We start from the raw sequence: 27,939 nt of genomic DNA on the forward strand, positions 1-27,939 counted from the left end.
ATCTAATAGCTTTAGCTAAGAAGCTCAATGTTCATATTGACCACATTTATGAGTCAAGCGAGATCAAAAAGCCTCTTCCAACGAAAGGATCGTTCCTGATTCTACTACGTAAGCCGAGCCAAGACATAGGTCATTGGACAGGTGAATATTTCGATTCAATGGGAGAAGGGCCACCGAAGAAATACGGCATCAGCAAATACAACGAGATTCAAACTCAATCAGCTCACGGCTCTTATTGTGGTATTTGGTCGCTGCTATGATTATATGCAAAGCAGAACAATCGGATGGATCTATTCAATAAATTCAAAGATTTAAATATTTTTGTTGCAGATTAGTTCTGAGTTAATATATACTACCACGCAAACGTTGTCCCCAATCAACAAATTATGTATAACGAACTTATCATCTCGAGCGGTGTTCCCGCCCATAAATTACGAAAGGCTGCCAATACTGGTAAGCTATCCCTTACAGCAGCAGAGCTACAAGGGTCAGGAGCTAAGATCCATTTACATCCTGAATCGCATGAGAAAGCTCTCAAAGCTAAGAAGGCCGGACGTGGAGTTCGACTCCACATAACTAAGCATGAAATCAAAAAGGGCTACAAGCGAGCTCAGGGTGGATCTATTTGGTCAAAAATTTGGCATGGAATTAAATCTGGATTTAAGTTCGCTAAGGATAGTGGGTTGCTATCGAAGGCAGCTGACGTAGCTGTTCCAGCTGTTGCTACTGCATTTGGTGCTCCTGAAGCTGGGATTGCAGCCAGAGCTGGTCTTATATCGCTTACTGGAGTAGGATTGGACGGTTATGAGAGCGATGAAGAAGGAGGACGTATCAGTTTCTCAGATGTAAAACGACATGCAGGCAGTGCTCTTCGCTATTCTAAGACAAGAGGAATCATCACTGATCTAATCGACGAAGGTGAGAAATATCTTGTCAGCAAGTCTGATCGACCAGAGCATCACGAAATGATTCATAGTGTTCGTAGAGGTATCAAAACCCGTTTCGGTGTAGGTGTAGCTGGCAAGCGTCGTAAGGCCAAATTCACAAAGGGCTCTCCTGAAGCAAAGGCTCATATGGCCAAGCTTCGTGCTATGCGTAAGAACAAGGACGGGGGATCTTTCACAATGTAAAGGCTGAAAAAAACTTCATTTTTTTATGCTCGACGCTTGCGTAGAAGTAGCATAATATTAACGCTCGTATCGCGGAAATGGACTCTTTGATCATTCTGATTCCAGATGCTGATGCTTACAGTACTCCTTGGTCCATCGTGGGTACGACACCAAGTCTCATGACTTGGGAAGTATTGAATCTGCTTACCAATCGTCGAATCCCCTTTATCAAATACACTCATGATATCACCTGATGCAACGAAATCATTCTTGATAAGATCGCACCTAACAACGTATGAAGACGTTGGCGAGATCTGGGGAATAGTATTGCTTGGCAGACTCGTAGCTGACGTTGTAGGCGAAGTTGGATACGTCCCCGACGTAAAGCCTAACAGGTTTCCAAACGCAGCATTATTGATGTTCAAGCGAGGAACACGAGTCGTAGTAGGCAATCCAGTACCACCACTCGAGTATAAACCAGTAGTTGGTCTCGTATAACCGGTAGGCAGCGACGTTGGAGTTGGCGAGCAATCGAGCTGACATGCGTAATACGTACTGTTCTCTTCGATTTATAAATAGAAAACATTATTCCCATTAGAGTCGATTAGATAGGCCCCAGCATTGACGAGAGCCGTTTGAATATTTCTATTGATGTCTGTGTAAAGATAGTATCCATCAATGAGATTGACACTAATGACACTTGTCGTTGCAGCGGTAGGTACTTCTATCTGAAACGATGTATTGGCGAACTGAATCGAATCGACATTGAATTCCGAGTTATACAGACTGATCGACTGGATAGAAGCCTCAACATCCTGAAAATTGCACGCTGATCCGGGGAACGTATAGGCCCATCGACTGTTGAGCCTATCTTGAACCAAACAGGTTTGGTCTATCTTAACGAATGAACTCATCGCTTATATTATCAATTTAATAATTTTCACCAATTTTAATTGGTGTATCAAAGTTATAGCGTATTTGACCCTTGACACTATCGATAAAGAGCATCTGGCCTTTTCCTCGAGAAATCGCCCGGTTATAATAATGAAGGATGCCTTCCTCAGTCAGACCTGGTATATTAAAGTCGGTGATAAGTAGCTTCAAATCCCGACGAGAGTTTGCTCGGAGGATCGCGACGTATTCCGTATTCAATCTAATCATCTTGTCCGTTGCAAACCAGCTGTGGCTTAGGAATATGGTACTCAATTTGAAATGCCGACCTCTGGTAAAGTAATGACTGAATACATTCTTCTGAAGGTTTTTATCGTTGCTATAGTCGTCGATGATGACAAGCTCTGGCTTATCGCCAGGAGTCCGTCGGATGGCATCTACCTTAGGCGGTTGATCAGGTTCGTAAAATGATATAAATCCCTCAAGCTTATCGCGTAAATAGTCATATAGATCCTGATGAGGGTTTCGAGCAATGATATGAAGATGACTAAACACATGCGGAGATGACTTGAGAATATGATAACAGAGGTTGTTCTTCCCGGAAAACGATGGTCCAAGAATAACCATGCGAAAAAGCTTCTTGATACCTAATTCCGCTATGTTTCCAACTGAATCAGCTCGATACTTCTTAGGTAGACTGCCTCCATAATCGGGAATTGCAGACATGGCTAAGAAAAATCGTGTGCCTTATATAAGATTGAAGAAATATTAGCGCGCCACTAAACTTCGACTTCAGTCGAATAGCTTATCTATGAGTGGATTTAGTTATCCTCAACCTACATTCATTTCATCGTGCTACAATCCGGCATTCTACATCTCGCTCGATCCGAGTGGATACTTAACATATGCATATGCTCAAACGCTCTATCTCGGACGAAGCGACTATCGCCTATCATACATCACAGGAATCACTCCAGGGATTGCAACACCTGGTATCTCCCTTGTCGTTGCTTCTGATGGATCGCTTAGCGGGTTGGGGGCACTGAGTTGTTCATCACTTACCGTAGGAGGATCATCAATAGTAGCTCCTCCGACATATGTATTATCGATTACTACTGGCACTGCTGCTTCATCTAAAGCGCTTGTACTCGATTCCTCGAGCAATATATCAGGCATAAATTCATTATCAGCTACGAACCTAACTGGTACACTACAGACTGCTGCTCAAGCCAATATCACTTCAGTAGGTACGCTTACTTCAATCACTACAAGTGGTTCCTTAACCATGAGTGGAATAACGAAATCTTCATCTGAAATTGGAGTGCTTGATGGAGTAACTCCTGGCACTGCTACGGCTTCCAAGGCAATTATTCTGGATTCAAGTAAAAATATTGCTACGATTAATTCATTAACAGCTACGTCGATTACTGGTACATTGACTACTGCAGCTCAAGGTAATATTACTTCTGTGGGCACTCTTACATCATTAGCTCTTGGAGGAGGTATTTCTGGCGCTACTACTATTGGTGCATCTGGGTTAGTTACCTTTACCAATAATACTGCCTCGAGTTCTACTTCAACAGGAGCATTAGTAGTAACTGGTGGTATTGGTATTGGTGGAACACTTAATGGTACTACTATTAATGCTTCTGGAATAGTTTCTTTAACTAATAACACATTATCTACATCAGCAAGCACTGGTGGCTTAGTGCTTAGTGGTGGTCTGGGTATAGCTAAAAATATTACTATTGGAGGAACAGCTGTATCAGCTGCATCTTGGACTACTTCAGGTATTCAATACAACTCATTAGCTACTACCTATACAAACACAAGCACAGCTTCTTCTGGGACAGCGACAAGTGCTACTATTACTTCATTTGCTCAACCAACTATTGCAGCTTCTAATGCTACAGTAATTACTACAAATGCGGCAACAGTATATATTGCTAATGCTCCTACAGCAGGAACTAATATGACAATTACCAATGCTTATTCACTTTGGATTCCTAATGGAAAGGTCTTATTTGATGCGGCTATTTCATCAACTACACAAACCAATGGCACTTTAGTTGTATCTGGAGATATGGACTCGATAGTGTTCATTTAGTGAGCGGAGGCACTATCAATCAGACTCTGGCTAATCAAAGTAGTTGGTTATCGATACAGAGTGATAACACTACATGGCTCGATGGCAGCTTTAGTCTCCTTGCCGACTTCTATGGCAACTCAGGCGTTAGAGCAGCTATCCAATGTCATAACTCAACTTCAGCTATTCTACAAATTCTGTATTCTTTGGCTCGATGACCAATAACGATTTGAGATTGGGGACAAACGATAGCACACGAATGACTATTCTGGGAGGAACGAACGCTGGAAGGGTCGGTATCGGTACAACTTCCCCAGCAGCGCAATTAGATGTATCCGGCTCCGTGAGCCAAACTATCGATGCGGTGGTTTAGGCTATGGTCAATTGTCTAAAACCAGTACGACATTTACCGTTGGTCCAGTGAGCAGCGTCGCCGTTTCAATCAAGAGCTCTAACAGCATTCTTGTAAGTAGTGGGTCCTATTATACAATCAGTGATAGGCGATTAAAGACCAATATCCAAGATATCGATGATACCACTGCATTCATTCGAAACGTTAGCCCGAAACTCTTCGCGTATAAATCAAATTCAGAGAGACAAGAACTCGGCTATATAGCTCAGGATGTAGCCAAATATGCAGTCGAGTGTATCTCTTTCATTCAAAATGATTCTTTGCAGATAGAGCAGGCAGGAGACATGGCTGGGTATCAATTAACTCTCGATTACGATAAGATCGCTTGCTTACTCCATAAATGCCTCCAATCTGTCCTAAATCGGTTAGACGCTCTAGAGGATAAGGGGCATCAATGAACCCGCGTAGCGGCTCCCTTCGGGCAAAAAAACTTTATTCTATCGCTTTGAAAAAGCTCAGATATTCTATTGCTTGAAAGCAAGAGACCTTGGTCTCGAGGTGAGAGCTCTTGGCCTTCGGTCAAATCGCTCCCTTGGAGCTCGGATATTCAGGAGGCTTACAGAGCAAACGTCTTTGGCTGCTTGCTCATTTTTTTCTTTGGTTTGTATGCCCACATACGACCTCCGTCTGCTTCGGTTTGCGTAGCTACTGACTTAGTGGAGAATGGCTTTGAGTCGCTCGCCCAAACAGTTGGTCTATCTTGGTGAGGAGCTTCCTTGATAATGAGATCCTTCATCAGGTGCTTAAGCTCAGTGAGGTTCCTATCGGCATTGAGCTGATAGATACCTGCGCTCTTGGAAATCAGTCTTGGATCAAGAATCAACATCTTATAATAGTCTCGTGATAATTGATTTGAATTCAGAATCTGAAATCAATCGATTGCTATACATGTCGACACAGACCACCTTCAACTGCTTTAGAATCGTTGGATTATCATTCCCAAGCATCAGCTCGCCCTTGAGCTTATCGTACTCCATGCGTAGGGAATCAAGAGGATCCTCTAAATTATGATCGAAGCTGTATTGCAAATGTGTCATCTCAAGGATTTCCTTGAACAATTTCTTATCATCAATAGATAGCTTATCATACTTCTCCTGACTGATATGGTTTCTGAAGACAAGATCCTTGATCATGGCTTGTAGAGGATCACTGATCTCACGCATTGGGCCTACTTTTCGTCGATTTGGCTGAACGATCGTGAGAGTTCTCTTGTCGAGATCTGGTAGTCTCATAAACTTACTGCCAAGCTTCCTATATATGTAAGCGGAAGGAGTTGCTTTACCTTGAATATCATTCAAGTTGTAAGCTTGATTTGTTTTTCGTAAAACACGTTCGAGAGGCTGGATGCCAGCCCCGCGAAGGCCTCGACCCTTGAGCTTACCGCCAACGGTTGGCTCTTTAATCTTAACCCCATGTGCCTTCAAAACGTACATATACAGCTTGAGAGCATTCATTATTGGCTCTTTGGTTGCATTATCAACGTCGTGATCAGAGTGGATAAACGATTCCATCTCTCTAAGGTAATCCATTAATAGATTTAATGTTTCTGGCCATTGGATACGCTTGAAAAAGCTGGTATGAGCTTTACCAGATAGGGGTGCATTTGACTTAGAGTCCAGTTTTCTAAGTCGTAGGTTGCCATCAATAACGGCGAAATAGTATTTTTTATTTGGATTCCCACTTACGATCGGAAGCAAATGAATTGGGAAGATGCTATCTGATTTACCCGCTTCGATAAAGTAGTCGCTGATAATTGCCTTCGCCTCAGTCTCTGGGATAGATAGGTCCTCCATGACATCTGGTCCTGACAGCTTCCCCTTATACCAAATACCTTGCGTGGATTTGAACTGGTCAGGATCACTATCTAAAATAGTGTCTGGTGATGGTTCAAATTCAAAAGTCAATCCTCGTGACTTAACCGTCTCGATAAACAATGACAGAGTTGATACCCAAGAGATACCAGATAGTCGAGATTGCTTATTCCTATTCGTTTCTTGGTTTCTAACATTGAGATCCCCCTTAGAGTCGATGATTAGTTCGTGTTGGTCTAGAACTTCTCCATCTTTTAAAACGGGCCTTATGACGATGTTAGAGCAAATCAGTTTCTTCTTGTAAGCCTTCAGCATGAATAGGAGCTTTGATTTAGCTTGTTCCTCACCTATTGTAGTCGATGAAGAAGCATCGTGCAACCATATTGGTTGCACATGAATTTTGTTAGCCGTTTTGGTTGAAGTAGTAAATCTATGCCTCTTACTACCAGTTATATCGTATAATTGATTCGGAGTATCGGTATCTTCCATGCGCATCAAGCTGACTTTATCAATACTGTTCGATTCTTCATCGGATCTAATATTCATCAGTTCAGTTGCGGTTAGTACCCAGTCAATGTACTTAGAATCTGACCTCTTATTTGTCTTGAGACTGAACAGGTTTCCATTTTTTTCAATATATCGCCTCATATCTTGGGTTTTATTGGTTTTGATTGGATTAAATTTAACAGCGATCCAGTTTGGATTAGACTGATAGAGTTTCTTGATCCATTTTTTTGCAATGAATTCTTCAGTTTTATCAGGGAGCGGGTGTAGCCCCCCCCGGGCGGTCTTCGACCAACCATCAGTTTTAACTTCAGGGACTTCCTGAGAGTTTGTTCTATCTTCTGTCGCGGTATCGCTAACTACAGGGATTGTAGCATCTACTTCAGAGTTTTTTTTTAAATCACCATCTCCAGCTTGATTAGAAGAATCTTGTGCTGAGCGGTCGCTCAGGCGTGAGGCGAAGCCGGCAGTCTGCGACTGCGACTCCACCTGTGGTGCGGATTTCTTCTCGAGGGAGATGGTTTTATTGGCGTCTGTGGCCCATGAAGCTTCAGCATACATACGGCGAGCTTCATCTTTCTGTTTAACCCGAAGCTTGGTGCGTTCGAGTAGATCGAGCCGCTTCTGCTCGCGATCGGATAGACTCGTGAATGAAGGGAACATATCGATTAGTATATATATCAAACTCGATATTTTGGCTTATATTCAATGTTAGGTATATCTTCCCGCGACTCCCAAAGTTTCATAGTAAATTTATGAACGATCGAATTGCGCCTTTGGAGCAATCTGACGTACGCGTTTTTACATTCATCTATAGGCAAACCAAATAGATCTTCGACCTGATCCTTGTATTTCGGATCAGAGCATACATAACGATATGGACGATTGGGGTCGAGTTGGTGAAGATGATACTTGATATAGTCGAGCCTGTAGATATCGTTGAGCATCTGATTGATTTGATTGACCTTATCGCTGTAGAATCTCATTCACTGATGCATCTTTTTGAGTTCTTTCTTATACATTTCAATCTTGTAGTCCTTTGAGTGCTGAGTACAATAACCACAAGGTAGAGCATCTCTCGAGCAAGGTTTGTTGGACTTGGTCGTTGTTTGGCAAGCCATATTGAATATGGTGTCTATATATATAGCCTATATATTGGCTATGTGAGATAAATAATTTTCTTCAAGCTTGCTTCTCCTATTTTTATTGATAAAGCGAAGGTTATCTTGAGGCTCCCATGAGTCGGGCTCACTGCCTACTACCCATCGGATTAGGTATTTATATTTGCCATTATTCATATTTTTATGGGCTAATATCTTCTCAGCTTCGAGAATATCGCCACGGTTGATAGTAGCATCTGTAGTATCTGCTTTCACAATCTTTAAATCGTTCGGGGCTTTGTAGAGCGTATGCCCATTTCTGGAACGAATCTCAACCCGATAACCATCAATGCCGATAACCGAGTAAATACCCTTGCTCCACTGAGCAGCTTCCTTATCAAATGTTTTCTTTTTGAGACGATACAGTACATTCGACCCAACATCAAACGCGTTCTCGACCTTATCAGCTTCAGCTTGATTATGGTTCAGATCCGCCATCATTACTGTACCTCTTGCCTCGTTCGGGGTCATACCAATCGAGCGATGAAATGTGCTGTTGTAGTTATCGATAACATCAGCTATAATTTTCTGTGTGAGCCTCTTCGGAGACATTTTGGTTAGTCTCTGCTTTATAGTTCGATTGAATCTCTCGATTTTACCCATCGTCCGATGATCACCAGGCTCGTTGTTGAAGTGCTCAATTTTTTTGCTTTTGAAGAATTCTTGAGTCTGTGAGTTCATGAACTCGCTGCCATTATCGCTTGTAATGATATCCACCTTATGGAGGCGGACAAACGCTTTAAGCGCTGCTAACACACTTGATGCAGTCTTGTTTGACAAGGCTTTTGCATAACGGAGTCGAGAGTTGATGTTGATAGCAGTCAATATTGGTTTCTTGTCCCAGAACGCGAGATCTATCTGCCATGAGTTGGGACTATGTGAAGCAACCTTGAACCCATCAAATCGCTTCTTCTGCTCCTGAAATCGTTGAATATCTGATTGGGTAGCATACCAATCCTTTACATATTTTAGTGTCATGTTAGGATCTAACTCGTGAGCCTTCTGATAAAGTGCTTGAGCCCCTATGAATCCTGTTTTTGGGTCATAATAGAGTTTTGTTAGCAGCTTAGACAGGGCTGACGCCCAGGCAAACTTGTTCGCGGGGCAAAGCCCCTTCGAACTTCGTTCGGACATGATATATTGTACCGTAGGTACTAAAGAGTATTCTACGAATACTTATATATTGTAGTACTTAAATTTGTAGAGGGATAGTCGCAATACCGTCTGAGAGAACTTGTCGCTTGTCGTAATAGTAGTTGAGAGCTGTTTTCGTTTGAGTATATGTGATGATTGACTTAGATTCCTTCGATAGTCTGAATCCTTTGTTCGTACCTTGGAGTGTGATTCGATCCCGTACAACAGTCTCGAAACCATTTGGATTGAGTACATCCTCATTTCGACCTCGCCCCTGCTGCACACCCTTGGCTGAAACCTTGACCTTGTAGGACTCATCTGGCAGATAGCAAATATAGTTCTTGGACGATAGAGAGACCATGGCATCTGGCATCACCTGACCATTCATCCTTGAACAAACCAGGGGTACGACGATCAAACTTAGCTACCTCAGAGTTATAGTCGCGCGGGAACCAGTCATACTTGTACTGCTTGAAATGGTCGCGTAGATCAGGCTTGATGCAATCCTTGAAAGGATTCTCACAGCTGAAAGCAATATACGCTGAATCGGTATCCATCTCCTGATACTGGGAATCGCTTCGATCGAAGTAGTAGTCAATGCAATCGTAATAAAACTGGAGCATGCGCAGCTTGGCGAGCTGGTAGATAGCAATCGATAGATGAATCGGGTTCTTGTTCTTAATTCGTCTCTTCTTCATGGTGATTTCACAAGCATCGTTTAGCTCCTCCAGACCATGGAACGTGAAATGTTCGATCTTTGCCTCAATTGCCTTCTGATCCGACTCATACTTGACCTCCTTATGCTTGCTCATATCCATGCCAGATCGACCGAATGCGCTGTTGCCTACAAGTTTCATCATCTCCGCAATCATAGATTTAGACTTATCAGCGTCAAGCTGTTGCTTGGAGTCGGAGATTCCCAGGGACTGCGCCCCTGAGGTCCCTTCATCACCCTCTCGTCGAGCATTTGACACAGCTTCCATGAAAGGAGCGAATGCCGTGTGAGAGCTGGCCTTGATAAAGCTGTAGGTCTTGGTGATCTCCATACCATGAGAAAGGTACCACTTGAGCAGCGGTGCATAGATAAGGATCTTTTCACCAAAGTAGCTACCAATCAACTTACGAGCAGGCTTAGAACGATTTGCTTCGCGAGACTGGTTGTAATCAAACATATGCTTGCCAATGACACTCTCATCGGTACAGTCTATCAGAGCATTCTTGAAAATGGGAGTCATCTCACTAAAATACTCTTTCAGGTGCTCTGGGGTTCTAATATCACACTCGAGAAAGCCAAATATCTTGTCGTTCTTGATGTCATCGATGATACCAGGGTAAGCCTCAATCGTAGTCAATCGACCACACGGCATCTCATTACCAAGGGCCCATAGATATAGGGCATTGGCATCATAACCGATAATCTTTTTACAGAGCTTACCACCGCGAATCTTTGTCTCGTTCCGCTTGGCGTAGCGGTTGAAGATAATGGATGGTCCACCGGCGATGTTGGCCTTCATCTTACCGTATATCTCAGATTCCTCCTTGTCAATCGAATAGACCAATCTGTTCGAATTGAACTCGAGCAGTTTCTTGTATCGAAAACCCCCGAGAGACATATCCTTACGAGCGGTATTACACGAAATGCAGCTGATCAAGATGTTCCCATCGAGGTGGCCAAGCTTGTTGTTGATTCTATCAGCAGAGGCAGTTTCGCAAGTCAGCTGACTGTAGCACAAAGCACACAGGTACTTCTGATGCTTTAGCAATCTATTCAAGTGATCAAGTGTCATACCAAAATCTCGCTTTGCCTTATCATCCTGATTCTTGTAGCCAACCATACGCTTGGCTGGGAATTTGAACGCTTTAGCAGGCTTCTTGCTGGGGTATTGTAGATTTTTGAAGCAAGTCTGGTACATTACTTTCTCCGATGGACCAGGTAGAGACACACCATCGACAAACATATCCAGATCAAAACGTTTAAACAACTCACGCTGAGCTTGGATAGCCTTGATGAATGGAACTACATCGAGATTGTTGTATAAGATGAGTAGATCCTTGATTGACTTCATTTCAAAGTGCCCCCAGACAAACTTCACACGCTCGTACTCATCATTGGAGATGCTTGTACCACGAAGCTTGCTGTCAAAAGCTGATTTCGGTGGGACTTGAGTTTCATTTAGGACGTTGAAACTGGTAATGTACTCGTACAGGAAAATACCCTTACCAAGCCCACAAACACAGCTAATCTTGTCCTCACACTTGCATCCACCGAGATAGGTCGTCAAATACTTGTCATAGCTGGTGCCAGCCGGAACATAGTTGCTGATATCAAGTATCTTCATGTTCCAAGTTGCTATGCACAAGTAAGATGGATTCTTGATGACAGATTTGATGTTATTGGTACCAATCACAGCGAACAAGTCGCTCTTAATCAAGTTGATATCGTATCGACCAGAATTGAAGCCAAATACTGGTACCTGATCAAGCTGCTGCTTGATTTTACCATAATCTGATCTCTGCTTAGCGAATCCAATTTTGTTATGGAAATCGAAGAAACTGGAATATTTTCCTTCTCCAATTTAACTCTCCACGTCAGACATCTTGTATGTCTTACCAAGAGGGGTGTCGGGGATCTCCATACCCGTCAGACCGTGAGCGTTAATGATCTTTCGTAACAGAGACTCATACTTGGAGACATTGTACTGTCGAATCTTTAAGGATACATCGCCAATATATTTTAACATATCAGTAAGCAATGCTTTTGGATCATCATTTACAAAGCAACGTACCTCATCAGTTAGACTATCGGCTATTGATACTGACACAGGAATATGCTCGTTAGTAAAGACAGTATTCTCCCCGTGTTGAGTAGCGGTAGGCTTAAGAATGGTCTCAAAGTCATACACCATGAAATGATCGATATAGTGATCAGCATCCTTGATGGAGTATTTTGTTTGCAGTGATCGTATCGTGTTCTGAGCAGGTCGGTAGATCGTTGGCTGGGCTGGGAAGCTTTCAATATTTACTCGTTCGCATTGGTTCTTAGAGTGATCCTTGAGCTTCGTGGAGCTGACAAAGACCATTTCACACTTCTTGCATTGATACTTGCTTTGGAGCATATCAACATTCTTGATATATAGAGCATGTCTCTCATGCGATAGAATATTCATAGTTTCATACTCATTGTCAGAGCGACGAATGCATTCAACGTTCCCAGACTCAATATCCATAGTATAGACATTAATACTGAGTTTGAAGCATTCCTCAACGTCATCGATTGGAGTAGATCAATGGGCTTGAAGCTTCGAAACAGGTTCAACGAATATTTAACACCCTTGAAAGAGCAGTAGCGTTTGCATGCCTCCTTTACCTGAGCCTGAATTCTTCGAGGTTCTTCTTAGGGTCCTGAATTGAATGCCAGGCAATACAATGGAAGACACATGTGTTATTAGTCTTGGAGAAATTGATAACGTGATGGTTTTCACGAATAATCTTAGGGATGACCGCATCACTATCCCCAAGAGCATGGTTGCGATGATAGATGTAAATTCTAAAGCCAGTGATAGACTTGAGCTTGTATCCTGAGCTTGGATAGTTGAGCTTGTTTGCCAACTCCATTAAACGGATCTCAGAGATTACTTTCTTACGGATGTCAGCCTTGCTATTGATAGCAATAGGGGTGTTAAATACACTCGTATTGGATATATTCGGATGCCAATACTGTGTCAAATCATCGGTTAAGCTCACAAGGTCGTAGCCGAGAGCGATATTAACCTTGAAGGCATTCTTTTGACTGGTAAGTACGTTCTCAAGCTTGTCGTAGAACTCAGCTGGTTGGATACCTTCATATAGATGAGATTCCATCTGCTTACCGTTATAAAAGCGATACTTAGGATCAGCCTTATACTCAGGCGACATATGCTTTTTTAGATCTTCAATGGAAACTTTGTACTGTTTCGCAATCAAATTCTGATTGCTGGGGCGCGATAGATTGCTAATATATGTCATTCTACCGGTTTTACCCCGGATCTTGACTCGATAGCTACTCCCCCATTTGATTGGGTGAATATTTAATCGCTTTAGTCCTTCTAACTCGTATGCAAACATATTTCCTATATATATCCGACTATATAATATCAGGATAGATCGACTTTATAATTTATGGATCTTATGTCAGAATAGATCGCCTTTATATCTACCCTGATACAAAATTCAAAAAAATTAATTAAATAATTAGCTAAGTTCGGTTTCACTGTTAGGTTCGCACTGCTTCTTCGCTGCATAGGATTTACGCTTTTGGGCACGAATATGCTCACGATTCCTCGCTTCGTACTCCTTCTGCTTAGCGATACGAGTTTCTCTCGTCTTCAAGTAGTATCGCTTTTGAGCTGCCTTAATGCGCTCTTTGTTAGCTTGGTATTGTTCAGGAGAGTAAGTCATCTTTGTATATTATTAACTTTATATTTATCAGAAAAAAAAATTATTAATGCAGCATGCCAAAGCAAGAATTAGCTGAAATAACTTAACGTGGGAATAGATCGAGTGACCTGTCTAGCCACAGCACGCGCCATGTCCAAGTCGGGGCCTAAACAACTGGCGATGTCATAGTATCGTTCGATGCTCTCACGAATCCCGCCACTTTCACTGGACTCGCTGATGGACGGCAACACCCGGGATAACTTCTGGCGCTTCACAGGGTCTTGAAGCACTGGGGTCATGATATCCGTAGGCTTCAGTAGCTGCCTGATCAACTCGAAAGCTTCACCTGGATTCGTAATGTTCACTTTGTTGACGCAAGTGGTATTGTTTTCCTTCCCGGCGACCCAGAAGAATCGCCAATCGCCGTTGAAGTCAGTAAGCAGTGCAACCACTGGGTCGTCGGCAAGCAGAGCCAGAGCAATTAGCTCTGACATCGCCTGGAAGACAGATTGTCTTTCAACCTTTTTCTTCACTTCAATCAGCATCTTCACTTCAGGCAAGTCCAGCGCATAATCCGCGCTCTCCATGACGATATCACTGAGTATGAGAAGAGCGGTGCGACCCCGGAGCTCAATGTTGGAGCCGTTGACAACAACTCGGAGAATATCTGTCGTATTTTCCACACCGAACACACAAAGCTTCTCCTCCTGGAGAAGCTCGCCAATGTTGCTGTCAACATACTCGCGATATTCATCTTTCTGCTTCTCCTCGCTGAGTTTCATGTCCCATGTGAACCCCTTGACTTCACCCCACTTAGCAGCAGCTTTACGCACAGGTTGCACCTTAATGTTGAAGGCGTCCAGAAGTTCCTTGTACTCGGTCGAACCCACCTTCGAGTGGACATATGTCTTGCGCTTGGTCAGCACAGTTTGCGCATGAATTTCGTGCACCTCTTGGACCACTTGATCCATCCTGGAAGTCTCGCTCGCTGAACCAACTGCCCCCTCCGGAACCACCACCAGCACGTGGATTTGTCTCGACTTTGGAGCGCGCCCTTTCCGTTTGGTCATATTGTTAGCTGTCAACACGTCCTCAATTGTCCACGTAGCCTTCATCTTCTCGCCATCGATCACCGTTTGAATGTCTTGATGCGTCTTTCCTTCTTCCAACTCCAGCGTAGCAGGATCGTCATCTTTCAGCCACGCGCCGTCCTTCTTCGCCAGGAAGAGCTGCAGCTTGTCTGCTTCTCCCTTGATCGTGTCGGGCTTCCTCGCCTTAATCGCGTCCTTCAAGTCATCCACCGAGTCACTCTCGTCCACTCGCACCGAGAACGCGCTTCCAGCCACGCCAACGATAGCACAGAAAAGCTTGACCATCTTTCCACCAGGCGGCAGATTCTCGAATGAGAGAGAAGGGGAGGGAGAGATTTTGGTACCGTACCTAAGCGGGAAACGAAGGCGTGATGAAGCGGTGTCACAAAAGAGCCCTATTCCAATACCGAGAGGACTTGAAAGCTCCATCGGATGCGTCCTTTCACTCTCAGCAGTCGAGAGGTGTTGTCGTTGAAATGATCATTTGATGCGTGTGAGGTTGGTGTTGCTATATGTGGTGCTTGTAGGTGAGGAGGAGACCTCCTTCGCACCAGAAGGTACTTATTGGTTCCATCGTCGAAAATTACCTCCTTTTCCCTCTTTCGCGGAGAACGTTCTACGATTGTTCTCGTTGGTAAATTACGGGGAGAAAAAAAACTGACTGGGTTTTGTGCTGGAACTCACTACTTTTAGCGATCTTACTAGACTTCAAACTACATGTACCGTAGTGGTAGACTCGCACTTTTGCTTTTGCACCTCGCCCCACAAGCCGACCTCCTCCCCCACTCCACCCATTTGACAGCGCTGTTGTGGTGCGAGGATGCCTGGTCAAAGGTTAGTGCTTCGACCATACGCCACTGTTGGAATCATTCCGGACTCGTAGGTAAAGCTGCTCTTCAGTTCATTTTGAAATAACTAAATCAGTACATTGAAAAAGTGTACTCGACTTAACATCAATTGATATATTCTGCGTCTTTATATATATCAGGCGTTCCTTACTCGGGCAGATTACTGTATCTAGTTAATCAACCTTTTCTTCTTCTTCTGGGGCAATTGATGATTACGAGCGACCGTCAACATGACTCCAAACGGGGTACTGTAGACCTCTGAGATATAAATCCTAACACGACGTAATGGGTATTGTCTCGCGTTATCTTGTTGCCTGCGTTATTTGTTTGTCAGTACGGTAGTGTGTAGGTATGTTTCGGCGCAGGCATGGAGTGAGGTTTACACCAAGAACGTGGCAACCCATTTATTTTGTGAGTACGGTACATGCATCCTAGACTACCACATGAAATCTACGCTGCCTGTAACCCCGCAAACATCGCATCGCGGTAGTGTTCCATCAGCCACTGGAAGATCTCGGACATGAGCAGATCGTCTTTCGTCATTACTACCTTGCAACCTTCATCTCGCACCCGGTGCAGCAGCAGCATGACCTCGAAGTGTCGGCCAAGAGCTGCGTTGCCTATTGCCAGCGCTGTGCAACCCTCACGACGATTCTCATGGAGCCACCGAACAACTGATAAGTGGCCATTCCTCGCAGCATCGTCCATGGCGCTGGTCGTGCTACCTTCTGACCGATTGCTGTGTAGCCACTTGACGACTTCGAGGTGGCCAGAGGCTGCCGCCCCATCCATTGCGTCTGTCGTGCAGCCTTCATCCCGGTGTTCATGAAGCCATTTGACGACGTGTAGGTGTCCTCCCCTTGCAGCGAGATCCATAGCCTCAGAAGTGCAGCCTTCGCTCCGATTATCATGCAACCACTCGACGACGTGTAGGTGTCCTTGCCTCGCTGCATGAACCATGGCATGCGTAGTACAGCCTTCGGATCTGTGGTCATGCAGCCATTGAACCACATCCAGGTGCCCCCGCATCGCTGCAAAGTCCATCGCGACAGATGAACAGCCTTCTTTTCGGTTTCTGTGAAGCCACTGAACCACAGAGAGATAGCCTCCAAGTGCTGCCTCATCCATCGCATCCTCTGTACAACCTTCCATTCGGTGATTGTGAAGCCAGCACACGACGTCGAGATGTCCATGGCTAGCAGCTGCATCCATCGCCTCCGTCGTGCAGCCTTCAGTCCTGTTGTTGTGAAGGTAGCAAACTACGTCCAAGTGTCCGTTGCTGGCGGCTTTGTCCATGGCAGCAGTCGTGCATCCTGGCACGCTCGACTGTTCCACCTCAAACTCCCAATCAGGATCACTGTAGTCAATGTTAGAGAGCTCCTCACGCTTGGCTTTCTCTTCAGGTGTCACCAGTTTACACATCTTATCCAGATACTTCACGATACCCAAGTGTCCGTGTTCTGCTGCAGCATCAAGTACGCTGAAGTATGTGTCCTCATCCTCATCATAGTTCCAAAACAAGTTGATCGCCAGGTTCTTCGAGTACTCTGTGTAGAACCACTTCACTGCATCTAGTCGACCGTTGATCACCAGCTCCAGCATGATTCCACTTCGGGGCTTGTCACTGATATTAGCGGGGCCGATGTCACGATGTAACCACTCGATCAGTTTCCACCGTCTCACGCGCTCTTTCGCGTTGAAAGAGGGCTTCAGCGGCTTTTCCGCGCGAGAAAAGAGGTACTGGGCAATGTCATGATGACCATTGAGCAAAGCAGCCTCAATTGCGAGGGTAGCTTCTCCACCAACACTCGTAACCCTGATTGGGCCAAGACTGGCTAGTAAATCCAACTGCGTCATGCCGGAATAGTCTTCCTCTTCATCTTCAGACTCACTTGCAGTCTTCATCCCTTCGTCTTCGTCCTCATCCTCCCCAACTTCATCTTCATCGTCGCTATCAAATTCTCGCTCGACAAGCCAGCGAACGATATCGACATGACCTTTCTCCGCCGCTCGAATGAGTCTACCCGTGTCAAAGTGAGACCCGAAACACTCTTCGTCCATCCACCGCACCATCTCCGAGTGTCCATTAGCAGCGGCGTCCTGCATCCCCTTTTCAGGCACATCGTCAAGTTTCGCCATCAGCCACTTGACCAACTCCACGTCGCCGGAACCCACCGCAGCCTTGAACGTCTCGCCGTCGTCTCTTTCATCACTTCCCGCGTGTTCGTACAGCCACTTGACGACGTCCTTGTGACCAGCCGCAGCCGCTTTGGCAGCGTCGCACTCGCCCCAGCCGATGGCTCGTTTAGGAGTCACCTCCTCCATCTCCTTGTCCCTGTCCGAATCGTAGTTTGGTAGCTCACCGCCCTCATCTTTCTCCTTCAGGTACTGCAGAATATCCAGCGCCCCCACCTCCGCCGCTTTGGTCACCACTGTGCCCCACACTGTTTCACCGGGAAAATGCTCCATCAACCACGTGACCATCTCGAAGTCTCGACGCTCTATTGCCTCCAACATGGAATACGTGAACTGGCAGGCGCGGTACCTCCTCTCTGTGCGTAATAGTTTCCGAATGGACCAGGACGCGTATTGCCCATTCACGGGGTCAATCGAACTGTTCCAGATTCGATCCAATAGGGGGATGGACCCGAACGTGCAGGCCTTCACAATGGGCAGCTGGACGGAGGAGTCGAGGTACGCGGACACGGAGTTCACCACATGCGGTAGGCAGCCGAAGTCGGGCTTGGACCGGAAGAGAAGCGTCACCACCAGCAGTGGGGTCGGAGCGGGAGACGCCATGGGGAAGTGAAGTTTGAGGTTGCAGCCAATCAGAGTCGTGACTCTCATTTATATTGTACCCCGTTTATTCCGATTTAAATGCTAATATTTGAAACAGCAAGTATCGCTATTACCAGCAGTTATGGAGAGTACTGTAAACGTTCCAAATTATGATACCCTGGCGAAGATGTCGCTTTGTACCGTGTGATGGAGCGCCGTTCGCACGACCGTCGTACAACATTAAATGCTCAAGAAGATCAGTTGAACAGAGCCATGTGCTAAGGGCCTGGTCGGGGAATGATCGTCTCAGTCTCGCTCGTCTCCGGTAAGCCTACGCCTAAGGTGAACCAAGCCGATGTGGTCGGTTGGCTGGAGACCGTCTTAGTTTTGGTGTGTCAAGCTGCTCGACTCAGCACCATCACACTCGAGAACTCGCAGCCATGGAAGGCACCCTTACTGCTCAAGCAACCTTCTCCTCAAAAGAGTGCTCCTTCATAAATCGATCTAGCTCAAAATCTTTCAGCTCCTGACGCAGAACACCACAAAGCCGTAGAAACGTAGCTTGGCTACACCTGAGATTCTGTCGAAACCACTCGTCGTAGACCGCGTCGTAAAGCATAGCCTCAAACTCTAGCGGTGTCAGGGTAAGGATGTTCTGCTTTGGGTTCGAAATTGCCCACACAGTGGTGTGGACCGCCGTCGCGAGAGCCCCCGTGGCCGCAGCAACTGCAGCAACGATGCTTTCGCTCTGCACCATCGAAACGCAGTGAAGATGCTCGTCTCCAAAGTGAGACTGGTGGTTTAGTTGGTCAGTCTGGAGACGATGAACCTAGCCGATCGAGCTAATAACTGGCCAATCAAAAATAAGAAAAAATGTTGCCACATCGTCTAAGACGATCGAAAGCCGAGACGAGCGTTCCCCGACCAGGCCCTAAGTGCCGTTTTGTTCATGAAGCAACCTTCTCGTTTTCAGGCGAGTTCCTCAGACAAGCCCCATCCCATAGAGAACGGTAGAGGTCTCGTCAATTTGCAAAACGATCTCTCCATGATGGAAGACGAGCCCGTGCCTCTCGTTGTGGTGGACCTGCTGTTTCGCTCCAAGGGGGCTTTCACCGACCTCCCCTTCGTGATCAACCTCGTGTCGCTGTTTCTGGATTTATCGGTGGAGCTTCCCCTCCACAAAGCATGCCAACGCGGCTCTCTCGAGCTTCTGGAGCGCATGTGGGGCGCCAGCGAGAAGTTTGTCAACAATTTCGACTACAATGAAGCCTGGACGCTGCGCAAATACATTCGCACAGACCCACACTATCGGCAGTTCCAGTTCACGAAGTCTCTGACGGAGGCAACTCGCCTCAAGAACGTGGAGATGGTCACGTGGTTAGCAGAGAGATTCCAGGGGTTCACTGTGAAAGAGAGCGTGGTTACGGAAGCTGCACGCGTTGGGTCTATTGAGATTCTTCGGCTCTTCCGTGACTATGACAACAGCTCGGCCGATCCAAGCATCCGAGACGCCGGCGTTGGGCTTAAAGTCGAATGGACTAGCCAACACGCTCTGGCGGCGGCACAAAATGGTCACGGGCGCGTTATCTGGTGGCTACAGTTCAAATGCGGCTATATAGATGTGCGGGCTAGGACCGCTGCTTTGGATGCAGTGATAATCAATGGCGACATCGTGTTGGCCGAGTGGTTGTTAGGCCATTCGACGCCGTGGGCTCAGCACGATGGGGACCTTCACCCACTGCACCACGCTTCCGCCACTGGGGACCTGGATGTGCTGGAGTGGATCTTCAAAAATACCAATTTTGTCGTGTACGTTGGCCTGGTGGCGGTAGCGGCAGCAGGGGGGCACCTCAATGTCGTTCGCTGGCTGATTGATCGTGACACCGACACTGCCCGCGGTACCGCAGGCTACGTGCCATACCACGCTCAGCCGCGTAGAAGCCATGTTAAACTCACTGGTCTGGGTGGGGAGGCCAGTCTTGCTATCCACGCTGCAGCTGTGAATGGGCATCTCCAAGTTGCAAAGTATCTCCGTGCTCAGGCTCAAATGCCATGGATAGTCTTCAGCGCACCCAGGCGGTCATGGAGCAAATCCGCCAGCTCTAGAATATTTCGAGAGTGTGTGGTGAGAAGGTTGACGCCGCTGTTGTTTCTGGGAAGACCATGGCGCTGGTAGCGGCAAACGGACATCTCGACGTCGTGAAGTGGCTCTGTGCGGAGTATGGGAACGACCCGGACATCAAACTCTTTGAAACAGATCCTAGTGGATCGACGGTGACAGATGCTGCTGCTACCAATGGACAACTACATGTGCTGCACTATTTGCATTTACTGGAAGCGTCCGTGTCCTTGACCTCAACGCCTAGAAAGCGCAAAAGAGGCCAGGTAGCTGATCAGCCTAACAGCCCGAAATACACGAAAGCTGCCATGGATGGAGCGGCTGGGAATGGCCACTTGGCGGTCGTGCAATGGCTTCACCAACACCGAAGTGAAGGTTGTTCTACGAGTGCCATGGACGTCGCAGCTACGAACGGCCACTTGGACGTGGTGCAGTGGTTGAGTGCGAATCGAGAGGAAGGATGCACCACTGAGGCTATGGATGGCGCTGCGAGGAATGGTCATCTCCTAGTTGTCGACTTTCTCCACGATGGCTTGAATGGTTGTACGACTAGGGCCATGGATACAGCAGCAAGCAACGGACATCTTGCCGTCGTAGAATGGCTAAGTGACTACCGATTCGAGGGATGTACGACTGATGCTATGGATGAAGCAGCTGAAGGGGGTCATTTGGATGTTGTAAAATGGCTACACCGTAGTCGTACCGAAGGCTGCACGGTTAAAGCAATGGATAGCGCGGCGAAACAAGGTCATCTTGGAGTGGTCCAGTGGCTCCACGCGCACCGCTCCGAAGGATACTCACGAGGGGCGATTGCTGGTGCTGCGGAAAAGGGGAACTTTGAGGTGGCGATATTTCTGCAATCGCAGTGTCGTTGGCAGTGTACGGAGGACGTGTGGTTTTCGGCGCTTGAAAGCTCCAGTCCAGAGCTGGCGACGTGGATCCGAGAGCATTATCCACGGACGGCGCAGTACGACCCCTAGTTCTTTGGTGTCACGATATTATCGACTACAAACACATAGAGCGCGAAAATGGGTAACGATCTGCCAACTTTGTGGAGATCAAGCTGCAGTAAGCCGTGTGACCCGCGTGCAACGCAGTCATCTGGATGAAGTTAAAGATGTAGGAAGCGATGTGCTTGAAGTTAGATGTTGAAGTTACAGGCACCAAGGACTAGAATTGCTTAGGAGGAATAGGACGAATGTGCTAAACTCAATCTCAGTTTCGATTTTCCGGCGGCATCGGGAGCCGTACTTCCTCTCTAAGTGCTATTGCCGTTTGCAGATATTTTGGCCAACGCATGCTTATTATCTCGTTAATAATCTCGATTTCCGTCTAGCAAGCTCTTAATTGAGACCTAGGACTGATTTATATATCTCGCCAGTACAGGTCTAAGATGCAAGGTTGGGGTCTGTTTCACGCTTTGCTACGACTTGGAAACGCAGAAATGCCATTCTAGACGGGCCAAACCGAGTTTCTAGGCCTAAAAGCGGCCCCCACCAAAGTATAAAGCTAAATCATCCTTCGCCTATCTCGTGTCCACTCATATTAAGAGACAGGCGTGGTCTATTTTAGAGGTCTATTTTAAAAGGCAAAGTATTTGCAAGCGGCAATACCATATCACTTGTCACTCTTTTTTAAATGTTGTGACATTTGGGGCGTAATCGATGCAGTTTTGATAAGAAGACTGTTGAAGGAAGCGCCGTGACACATTTCATGTAGCTCCATCTAGCTAAGGCGCCTCACTTATTTCAATAAGAAAAAAATAAGTTTGATAATCTAAGATTCCAAACTTGTCGCTAATTTAAAAAAACTAAAAAATATTAGCGACAAGTTTGGAATCTTAGATTATCAAACTTACAAAAGTTGAAAACTATTGTCATCATTGACCCTTCAGTTTGGCAGCAATTATTTTCACAACTTGGTCGTTCTTCGACGTCGTGAGCATCATCGCTAGATCTTTGTCGTTGTTGTGAGACTTCACAATCGAGAACATCACGTCGTCCGCGTTCTCCTTATCCAGCCTAACGACGTACGAGACCCACGTACTGAAATGAGGCCTGTCGAAAAGGTTCCGCCGCCAGTCATTAAGATACAGCAGTTCGAACACATCATCGGCAGTTCGTTCTTGGCTTAACCAAAGCTCTCCCCTCAGCCTCTCAGCAACTGCCTTGGCGTGTATCTTGTCGATTGCCGCAACCAGCATATCGTCGAGCTTTTTGTCACCGAAGCGTCCTCTTAGGACCGCGATCATGGTTTGGTAGGGGTTCTCCTTTTCCAACTTGGTAACATAAGAGACCCAGGTGTTTACCGCCGGAACTTCGAAGATGAACCTGTGATATCTTTTCAGTAAAAAGTCGAAAGCATCGTCCGCAGTTTTTCCTTCATGAACCCACTTGTCCAGCATAATCCGCTCGAGTTTTGCGTTAACGTCCTTGAGATTGCCAGTAGAGCGCCCTCCCAGTGCTTCATCAGAATAGTATGGCTTTAACACTGATAGTATCACGACGTCTGCGTCCTTAGGGTGCTGCTCCGTCACATAGGCCATCCAAGTCCTCACTCTCGGGTGCCTCAAAAGGAAAGCTTCCGCGTTTTCTAGCTTCAACAGCTTAAACACATCACTTGCGGACTTTTTCCGCCAGTGTTCGATCTGGGATACGATCAAATTGAGAGCAATCATGCCTGAAGTGTCACCGTCCGTCGCTGTAAGACTCTTTTTTGCGAGCTTGTCGTCCGTGTCTGGGGACCTTTTGAGCTTCGCCAGCAGTAACGAGAACGGATTTTCCTTCAGCTTGTCAGCGTACGCCATGCACGTAGGCAACAATGGATTCGCCAGAACATCGTCGACCTCATCTCCAAGCTTGAAGAGCGTAAAAATGTCATCGGCAGATTTGCCGTCACTTTTCCAACGTGAAAGATGCGGGTCTTCCAGTTTGGTCGTGATGATCTTCACCTCGTCGTCCACCCTCGCCGCAGCAAGCATTTTCGCTATAGTGTAGTCGTCAAAGTATGCTGTTAGAGTTGAAAGCATCGACTTGCCAGGGCTTCCATCCAGCAAATTCGCGTACGAACTCCATGCTACCACTGCGGGGACCTCGAACAGTTTGTCGCCTTGTTTGTCCAGCTTCAGTAGAGTGAAGATGTCGTCGAGAGTTTTCCCCTCCTTCAGCCATAATTGCAGTTGCACCCCCTCCATCCTCTTGGCAACATCTCCCCTCAAGAACCCTTTCGACCGCGCTAGTATCAGAGCCAAGTCTTGCTCGCTGTAGCTTCTCTTCAGTATCACGAACATTTGCTCATCGGCATTCGTCTCGTCCAGCTTCGTGACGTACGAGACCCAAGGATTGTTGAGGATGTTTTCGTCCGCGCTATTGGGTTTTAGAAGCTTGAAAGCGTCGTCAGCTGATAGAGCCTTGCGCATCCACTTGTCGAGCTGGACTTCCTCCACTTTTCGAGCAAGAGGAGCCACCCTTTCGGTTGCCTGGGCCGAAGCGAGTGCAGTTAGAGCCGCGTCGTCAGTATACTGTGTCTTCATCTTCGCCAGCAAGAGCTCGTACGGGTTCGGCTTTTCTGGTAGCATCTTCACGTACGACACCCACGTTTTCAACAGTGGACTCCACAGAAGACTGAGTTTCTCCTTCTCGAGTTTCAGCACCCGGAACACGTAGTCCGCGGTTACTCCACTGGCCAGCCAGTTCTTCATCTGTGTCTCTCTAATCTAGCCGCAATAGTCGTCGTACTCGGCACTTCCTTCACCGCACTAGACAGCGCTTCGTCGCTCAGTTTAGCTGTCAAAGTCGACGCGATAGCCATTTCAGCACCTTCAGGGTTCTTCTTGTATAGTGCGGCCACCGCGCTCGCCCATTTCTCAAATCAAGAAGCTTCGACCTGTCAGAGACGTCGAAAAGTTTAAACTTGGAGAAGAGCTGGGACACTTTCTCTTCGGTGCATTTTTTCTTGACGAGATTCTGTGTGACTGCAGAGATCTTCCCCGCCCCGTCTACAATTGGCTGAACGGCGAATCGCCTCGGCCAGACCTTTCAGCTTTTCAATGCCGGATAGAGTGACTCGGTTTTCCAGGTCTTCATCGTCCAGACGCTCGGTTTCTTCGAAATACGCCCTCAGGTTCCTCTTAACCTGGACGATAGTTAGATCCGTTCTCTGAACTTGTTCAGTCGTCGAGTAGGAGGTGACATCTGAAGCTCCGCAGCGAGATACCAGTAGATTGAATGCACACGCAACCAGGAGCAGAACAGAGCAGGCGTATCGCCCAGTTGACTTACTAGACGAAGCCATACTCGCTCTTCGCGCTCAAGCGCAAGTGAGCAAATGATCAAAGAGGACTGGAATCGGCGAATGATCGTGATACCAGTTGCCACTAGCAGAGCTCGTGATATTCACGCAATCTTGCCATATCGAATTGGGGCTGCGCCATTAAAACTTTCACAAACCGTGAGTTCGACCTTGCAAGCTCGCTAGATTTCGCTACTTATCTGTGTTTGAGTGTTCATCAAATTGTCTGTATTGAACTACCACTACAATAAAAAACTGACATAAACTCCAAGCATATTACCCCATTGTTTTTTTTTCTTCCATTTTTACGGGGCTATTGCTGGCAACATCCTGCAGATAGCAGCGCCCCACATACTATCTCACGCAATCGCCGCATATTCACCAATCTATCTTAAACGAATCTGGCCACTATCAAGAAAAAAATACTGAGACCTCTTATCAAAAAGTCTATTTTCTTCTTCACAATTAGTTCTGTGGCGGTTCGAGGCCAGGGTAATGTTCGGCCAGCCATTCGTATATATTTTTCGTGAGCGCGTCGTCGGTGTTCACAAAAGCTGTTCGTGTGGGACCTTCCCGGCGACAACAATGCAGGAACAGCACTAAATCGAAATTGTTTTCCGTCGCTGCCGCATCCATTGCAGCAGTCGTACACCCCTCATTACGGTTGAAATGGGGCCACTGGACGCTGTCGGTGTGACTTTTTTCCGCTGTTGCATCCATAGCAGCGGTCGTGCAGCCTTCCGATCGATTACTATGTAGCCACTTTACAACAGTCAAGTTCCCACCACGCGCTGCTGCGTCCATAGCGTCAGCAGTGCAGCCTTTAGTCCGATGCTCATGAAGCCACTTCACAACCTCCGAATAGCCCTCTCCAGCAGCTCCATCCATCACTTGCGTCGTACAGCTCGCCTTTTGATCGTGTAGCCATTTCACCACGTCGAGGCGTCCGTTCTAAGCAGCGAGGTCCATGGTGCCAGCTTTAAATTCATGAGCTCGGTGTTCTTGTAGCCATTGCACCATCTCCAAATGTCCGTTGATTGCTGCGAGGTGCACTGCTTGTTCCGTGAAGCCCTCCTTCCGATTTTGATGTAGCCATTCCACCACTTGCAGGTAATTATTACCAGCAGCCAAATCTATCGCTGCGGTCGAGCATGTTGGACCTGTACCGCTCATTGTCCCGCCTCTCTTGCGCTTCTTCTGGTCATTCTCTTTGAACAGCACAGAAATCTGATGCAAATACTTGATAACGCCGAGATGACCATACTTGGCAGCCGTGTCCATCACATGGATCTCGCCCGGGTCCTCCCACTCCTGTCGCGTTATACTCTTGAATAGATCGATGTCTTCTGCATCAGCGAAGGTTTCGTAGAGCCACTGAACGCAATCCAGATGCCCTTCCGCCGCATTGTACGCGCCGTGATCCAGGTCGAGTCGTCCGAGGGGGGATCGGAATGCGAAAAAAAATGGGTGGGGTCGCACGCGTCTGTGCCGATAATGGTTGTAGAGATGCTTCGCCAGCTCGAGACGTCCCCTGCGAAACAAACCACGCAACAGAGCGGCCGACCTTCACCATATTCCGCTCGAGAAGCCACTCGAAGACTTCCAGATTGTCCACGCCAACTAGTTGGTCAGAGTAGCCATGTTCGTACATCCAGTTCAAAATGTCAATGCGACCCGTGTTTACCGCTACCTTCATCGCATCAGGCACATATCTTGGACCAAATGCATAGGTTTGATGGACCCACTCGACCATCATCATGTCCTCGTTCTTCACTGCAATGTTCACGCGTCACAGCCAGCAACGGAGGTCATCGTCATCGTTTCTCGACAAATGGATTAAATCTGCATCATGGCTACATCCATGTGGACCACATGGCGTTCGAATTTTAGTCCAGTTTAGTTTTCCTGTCACAAAACAATTTGGTGTGGAACCTGATAATGATACACTACCAGGTTGCGCCGATGCTGGCGGCGGCGCTGCTGTTCGAGTCCAAGGAGGCTTTCGTTGGCCTCTCGCGCGTCTTCACCGCCATGTCGCTCTATCTGGACTCTGCGGTGGAGCTGCCTCTCCGCAAGGCGTGCAGACTGGGGTCTCTCAAGCTTCTGGATCGCATTTGGGACAGCAGTGAGGCTTTCGTGGATAAAACTCCCACAACTTCGGAAGCTTCGGATAAAACTTTCACACTCCGTAAATTCATCCGCACCGACAAGTTTTACCGCCAATACCAGTTCGCTCTGTCCATGGAGGAGGCGGTGAAGCAGAAGAGCCTGGAGATGGTCAAGTGGCTGAGCGCGAGGTTCCAGGGCTACACTGTGCCTGAAGAAGTGGGGAAGATAGCGGTCAGGGAGGATTCGAGGGACATTATCGAGTTTTTACTGGAGATTGATATAAGCTCGGGGGGAGACGCAGTGCAAGGTTCTGGAGGTATGGGGCTCCGAGTCGAGTGATCCGCTGATCTCATTGAAAGTGCCATCTCGAATCGCCGGAGCGACGTGGCGTGGTGGCTGCGGAGCAAGAGGCCGCGTCTTCACCAAGATTTGGACTATGCTCTGAACGCCGCCGTGGATAAGGGCGACGTTATCATGGCCGAGTGGTTGATCAAGAATGGGGCTCATTGGTGGCACGATGAAGGGGACGATTTATTCGTCGAACACCATGCTGCTGCCAATGGACACCTGGAAGTGCTGCAGTGGCTGGATCAGCTGCGTCGAATTGACGGCACTGGGGGATTGCTCACGGTTGCTGCGAACAAGAGACACATCCACATAGTGCGTTGGGTCATCGAGCGTGACTTCCGCAATAGTCACAACGCCAACAACCTGGCTTGTTTGGGTGGAGAGGCGAGTGTTGCGATCCACTCATCCGCAGTTAACGGTCATCTGGAGACCGAAGCGAAGGTTGCACGACGGGCGCGATGGACGCTCCTGCGGCTAACGGCCATTTTCGAGTTGTGGAATGGCTACATGAGCACAATGCAGTGGGATGTACTGAAGATGCTCTCATTGGTGCAGCTAGGAAAGGTGCTTTTGAGATCTTCCTGATCTTACATTTCCAGTGTAATGTGCAATGGTCGGACGCGACACAGAGAGCGACGAGAATGAGCCCCCCAAGTGCAATTCGCCTCTGGATTGCGGCCCGTGACCCCACTTTTGCGGACTAGCCTGGTGAACCTAGCCTGAGATGACGGTTCTGCTGAATTGGAGTGTTGTCTGGTGTCCTGGATCTTATATTCTACACGATTTCCAACCTTGGCCTTTAGGTTTGGGACGAATTAATCAATGAAAAAAAG

General features: G+C 47.0%; 15 protein-coding genes across 15 annotated transcripts; 6 read left to right on the forward strand and 9 right to left on the reverse strand.

The window, feature by feature from the left end:
- Positions 1-386: 386 nt before the first annotated feature.
- PHYSODRAFT_510051 (hypothetical protein) lies at positions 387-1,130 on the forward strand (the record flags this gene model as incomplete). Its single annotated transcript, XM_009530033.1, has 1 exon — positions 387-1,130. One exon carries the CDS (start codon positions 387-389, stop codon positions 1,128-1,130), a length of 744 nt encoding a protein of 247 aa, XP_009528328.1.
- A 909-nt stretch (positions 1,131-2,039) lies between these two features.
- Positions 2,040-2,726, reverse strand: PHYSODRAFT_508065 (hypothetical protein; the record flags this gene model as incomplete). Its single annotated transcript, XM_009530034.1, has 2 exons — positions 2,040-2,122; positions 2,180-2,726. 2 exons carry the CDS (start codon positions 2,724-2,726, stop codon positions 2,040-2,042), a joined length of 630 nt encoding a protein of 209 aa, XP_009528329.1.
- Positions 2,727-2,811: 85 nt separating this feature from the next.
- Positions 2,812-3,045, forward strand: PHYSODRAFT_507190 (hypothetical protein; the record flags this gene model as incomplete). The annotated part of the gene is made up of 1 exon (XM_009530035.1): positions 2,812-3,045. A coding segment is annotated over one exon (234 nt), but the record flags the coding sequence as incomplete, so codon positions are not given.
- Positions 3,046-10,240: 7,195 nt separating this feature from the next.
- On the reverse strand, positions 10,241-11,683 carry PHYSODRAFT_395325 (hypothetical protein; the record flags this gene model as incomplete). The annotated part of the gene is made up of 2 exons (XM_009530036.1): positions 10,241-10,796; positions 11,049-11,683. Coding segments are annotated over 2 exons (1,191 nt in total), but the record flags the coding sequence as incomplete, so codon positions are not given.
- An 835-nt stretch (positions 11,684-12,518) lies between these two features.
- PHYSODRAFT_445766 (hypothetical protein) lies at positions 12,519-12,777 on the forward strand (the record flags this gene model as incomplete). The annotated part of the gene is made up of 2 exons (XM_009530037.1): positions 12,519-12,647; positions 12,700-12,777. Coding segments are annotated over 2 exons (207 nt in total), but the record flags the coding sequence as incomplete, so codon positions are not given.
- Positions 12,778-13,337: 560 nt separating this feature from the next.
- On the reverse strand, positions 13,338-13,544 carry PHYSODRAFT_510056 (hypothetical protein; the record flags this gene model as incomplete). The annotated part of the gene is made up of 1 exon (XM_009530038.1): positions 13,338-13,544. One exon carries the CDS (start codon positions 13,542-13,544, stop codon positions 13,338-13,340), a length of 207 nt encoding a protein of 68 aa, XP_009528333.1.
- Positions 13,545-13,577: 33 nt separating this feature from the next.
- Positions 13,578-14,591, reverse strand: PHYSODRAFT_286178 (hypothetical protein). Its single transcript, XM_009530039.1, has one exon. It carries the CDS (start codon positions 14,492-14,494, stop codon positions 13,613-13,615), a length of 882 nt encoding a protein of 293 aa, XP_009528334.1. The 5' UTR covers positions 14,495-14,591; the 3' UTR covers positions 13,578-13,612.
- A 17-nt stretch (positions 14,592-14,608) lies between these two features.
- PHYSODRAFT_508737 (hypothetical protein) lies at positions 14,609-14,899 on the reverse strand (the record flags this gene model as incomplete). Its single annotated transcript, XM_009530040.1, has 1 exon — positions 14,609-14,899. A coding segment is annotated over one exon (291 nt), but the record flags the coding sequence as incomplete, so codon positions are not given.
- A 432-nt stretch (positions 14,900-15,331) lies between these two features.
- Positions 15,332-15,529, forward strand: PHYSODRAFT_509189 (hypothetical protein; the record flags this gene model as incomplete). Its single annotated transcript, XM_009530041.1, has 1 exon — positions 15,332-15,529. One exon carries the CDS (start codon positions 15,332-15,334, stop codon positions 15,527-15,529), a length of 198 nt encoding a protein of 65 aa, XP_009528336.1.
- Positions 15,530-15,851: 322 nt separating this feature from the next.
- On the reverse strand, positions 15,852-18,261 carry PHYSODRAFT_560883 (hypothetical protein; the record flags this gene model as incomplete). Its single annotated transcript, XM_009530042.1, has 3 exons — positions 15,852-16,537; positions 16,790-17,278; positions 17,351-18,261. 3 exons carry the CDS (start codon positions 18,259-18,261, stop codon positions 15,913-15,915), a joined length of 2,025 nt encoding a protein of 674 aa, XP_009528337.1. The 3' UTR covers positions 15,852-15,912.
- Positions 18,262-19,306: 1,045 nt separating this feature from the next.
- On the forward strand, positions 19,307-21,309 carry PHYSODRAFT_417221 (hypothetical protein; the record flags this gene model as incomplete). Its single annotated transcript, XM_009530043.1, has 2 exons — positions 19,307-20,117; positions 20,621-21,309. Coding segments are annotated over 2 exons (1,500 nt in total), but the record flags the coding sequence as incomplete, so codon positions are not given.
- A 929-nt stretch (positions 21,310-22,238) lies between these two features.
- PHYSODRAFT_505222 (hypothetical protein) lies at positions 22,239-24,229 on the reverse strand (the record flags this gene model as incomplete). Its single annotated transcript, XM_009530044.1, has 3 exons — positions 22,239-22,813; positions 23,051-23,837; positions 24,104-24,229. Coding segments are annotated over 3 exons (1,488 nt in total), but the record flags the coding sequence as incomplete, so codon positions are not given.
- Positions 24,230-24,265: 36 nt separating this feature from the next.
- Positions 24,266-24,652, reverse strand: PHYSODRAFT_286180 (hypothetical protein; the record flags this gene model as incomplete). The annotated part of the gene is made up of 1 exon (XM_009530045.1): positions 24,266-24,652. One exon carries the CDS (start codon positions 24,650-24,652, stop codon positions 24,266-24,268), a length of 387 nt encoding a protein of 128 aa, XP_009528340.1.
- Positions 24,653-25,600: 948 nt separating this feature from the next.
- PHYSODRAFT_332949 (hypothetical protein) lies at positions 25,601-26,345 on the reverse strand (the record flags this gene model as incomplete). The annotated part of the gene is made up of 2 exons (XM_009530046.1): positions 25,601-26,023; positions 26,214-26,345. 2 exons carry the CDS (start codon positions 26,343-26,345, stop codon positions 25,601-25,603), a joined length of 555 nt encoding a protein of 184 aa, XP_009528341.1.
- A 242-nt stretch (positions 26,346-26,587) lies between these two features.
- On the forward strand, positions 26,588-27,810 carry PHYSODRAFT_506313 (hypothetical protein; the record flags this gene model as incomplete). The annotated part of the gene is made up of 3 exons (XM_009530047.1): positions 26,588-27,065; positions 27,282-27,476; positions 27,548-27,810. 3 exons carry the CDS (start codon positions 26,588-26,590, stop codon positions 27,808-27,810), a joined length of 936 nt encoding a protein of 311 aa, XP_009528342.1.
- Between the last annotated feature and the right edge of the window lie 129 nt (positions 27,811-27,939).

This window comes from Phytophthora sojae, assembly GCF_000149755.1.
Source record: "Phytophthora sojae unplaced genomic scaffold PHYSOscaffold_5, whole genome shotgun sequence".
Classification (NCBI taxonomy): Eukaryota; Oomycota; class Peronosporomycetes; order Peronosporales; family Peronosporaceae; genus Phytophthora; species Phytophthora sojae.

What these genes read in the sequence shown, in the direction of transcription:
- PHYSODRAFT_286178 (XM_009530039.1), bottom strand. Translation starts at nt 14,494, where the DNA reads ATGGATCAAGTGGTCCAAGAGGTGCACGAAATTCATGCGCAAACTGTG.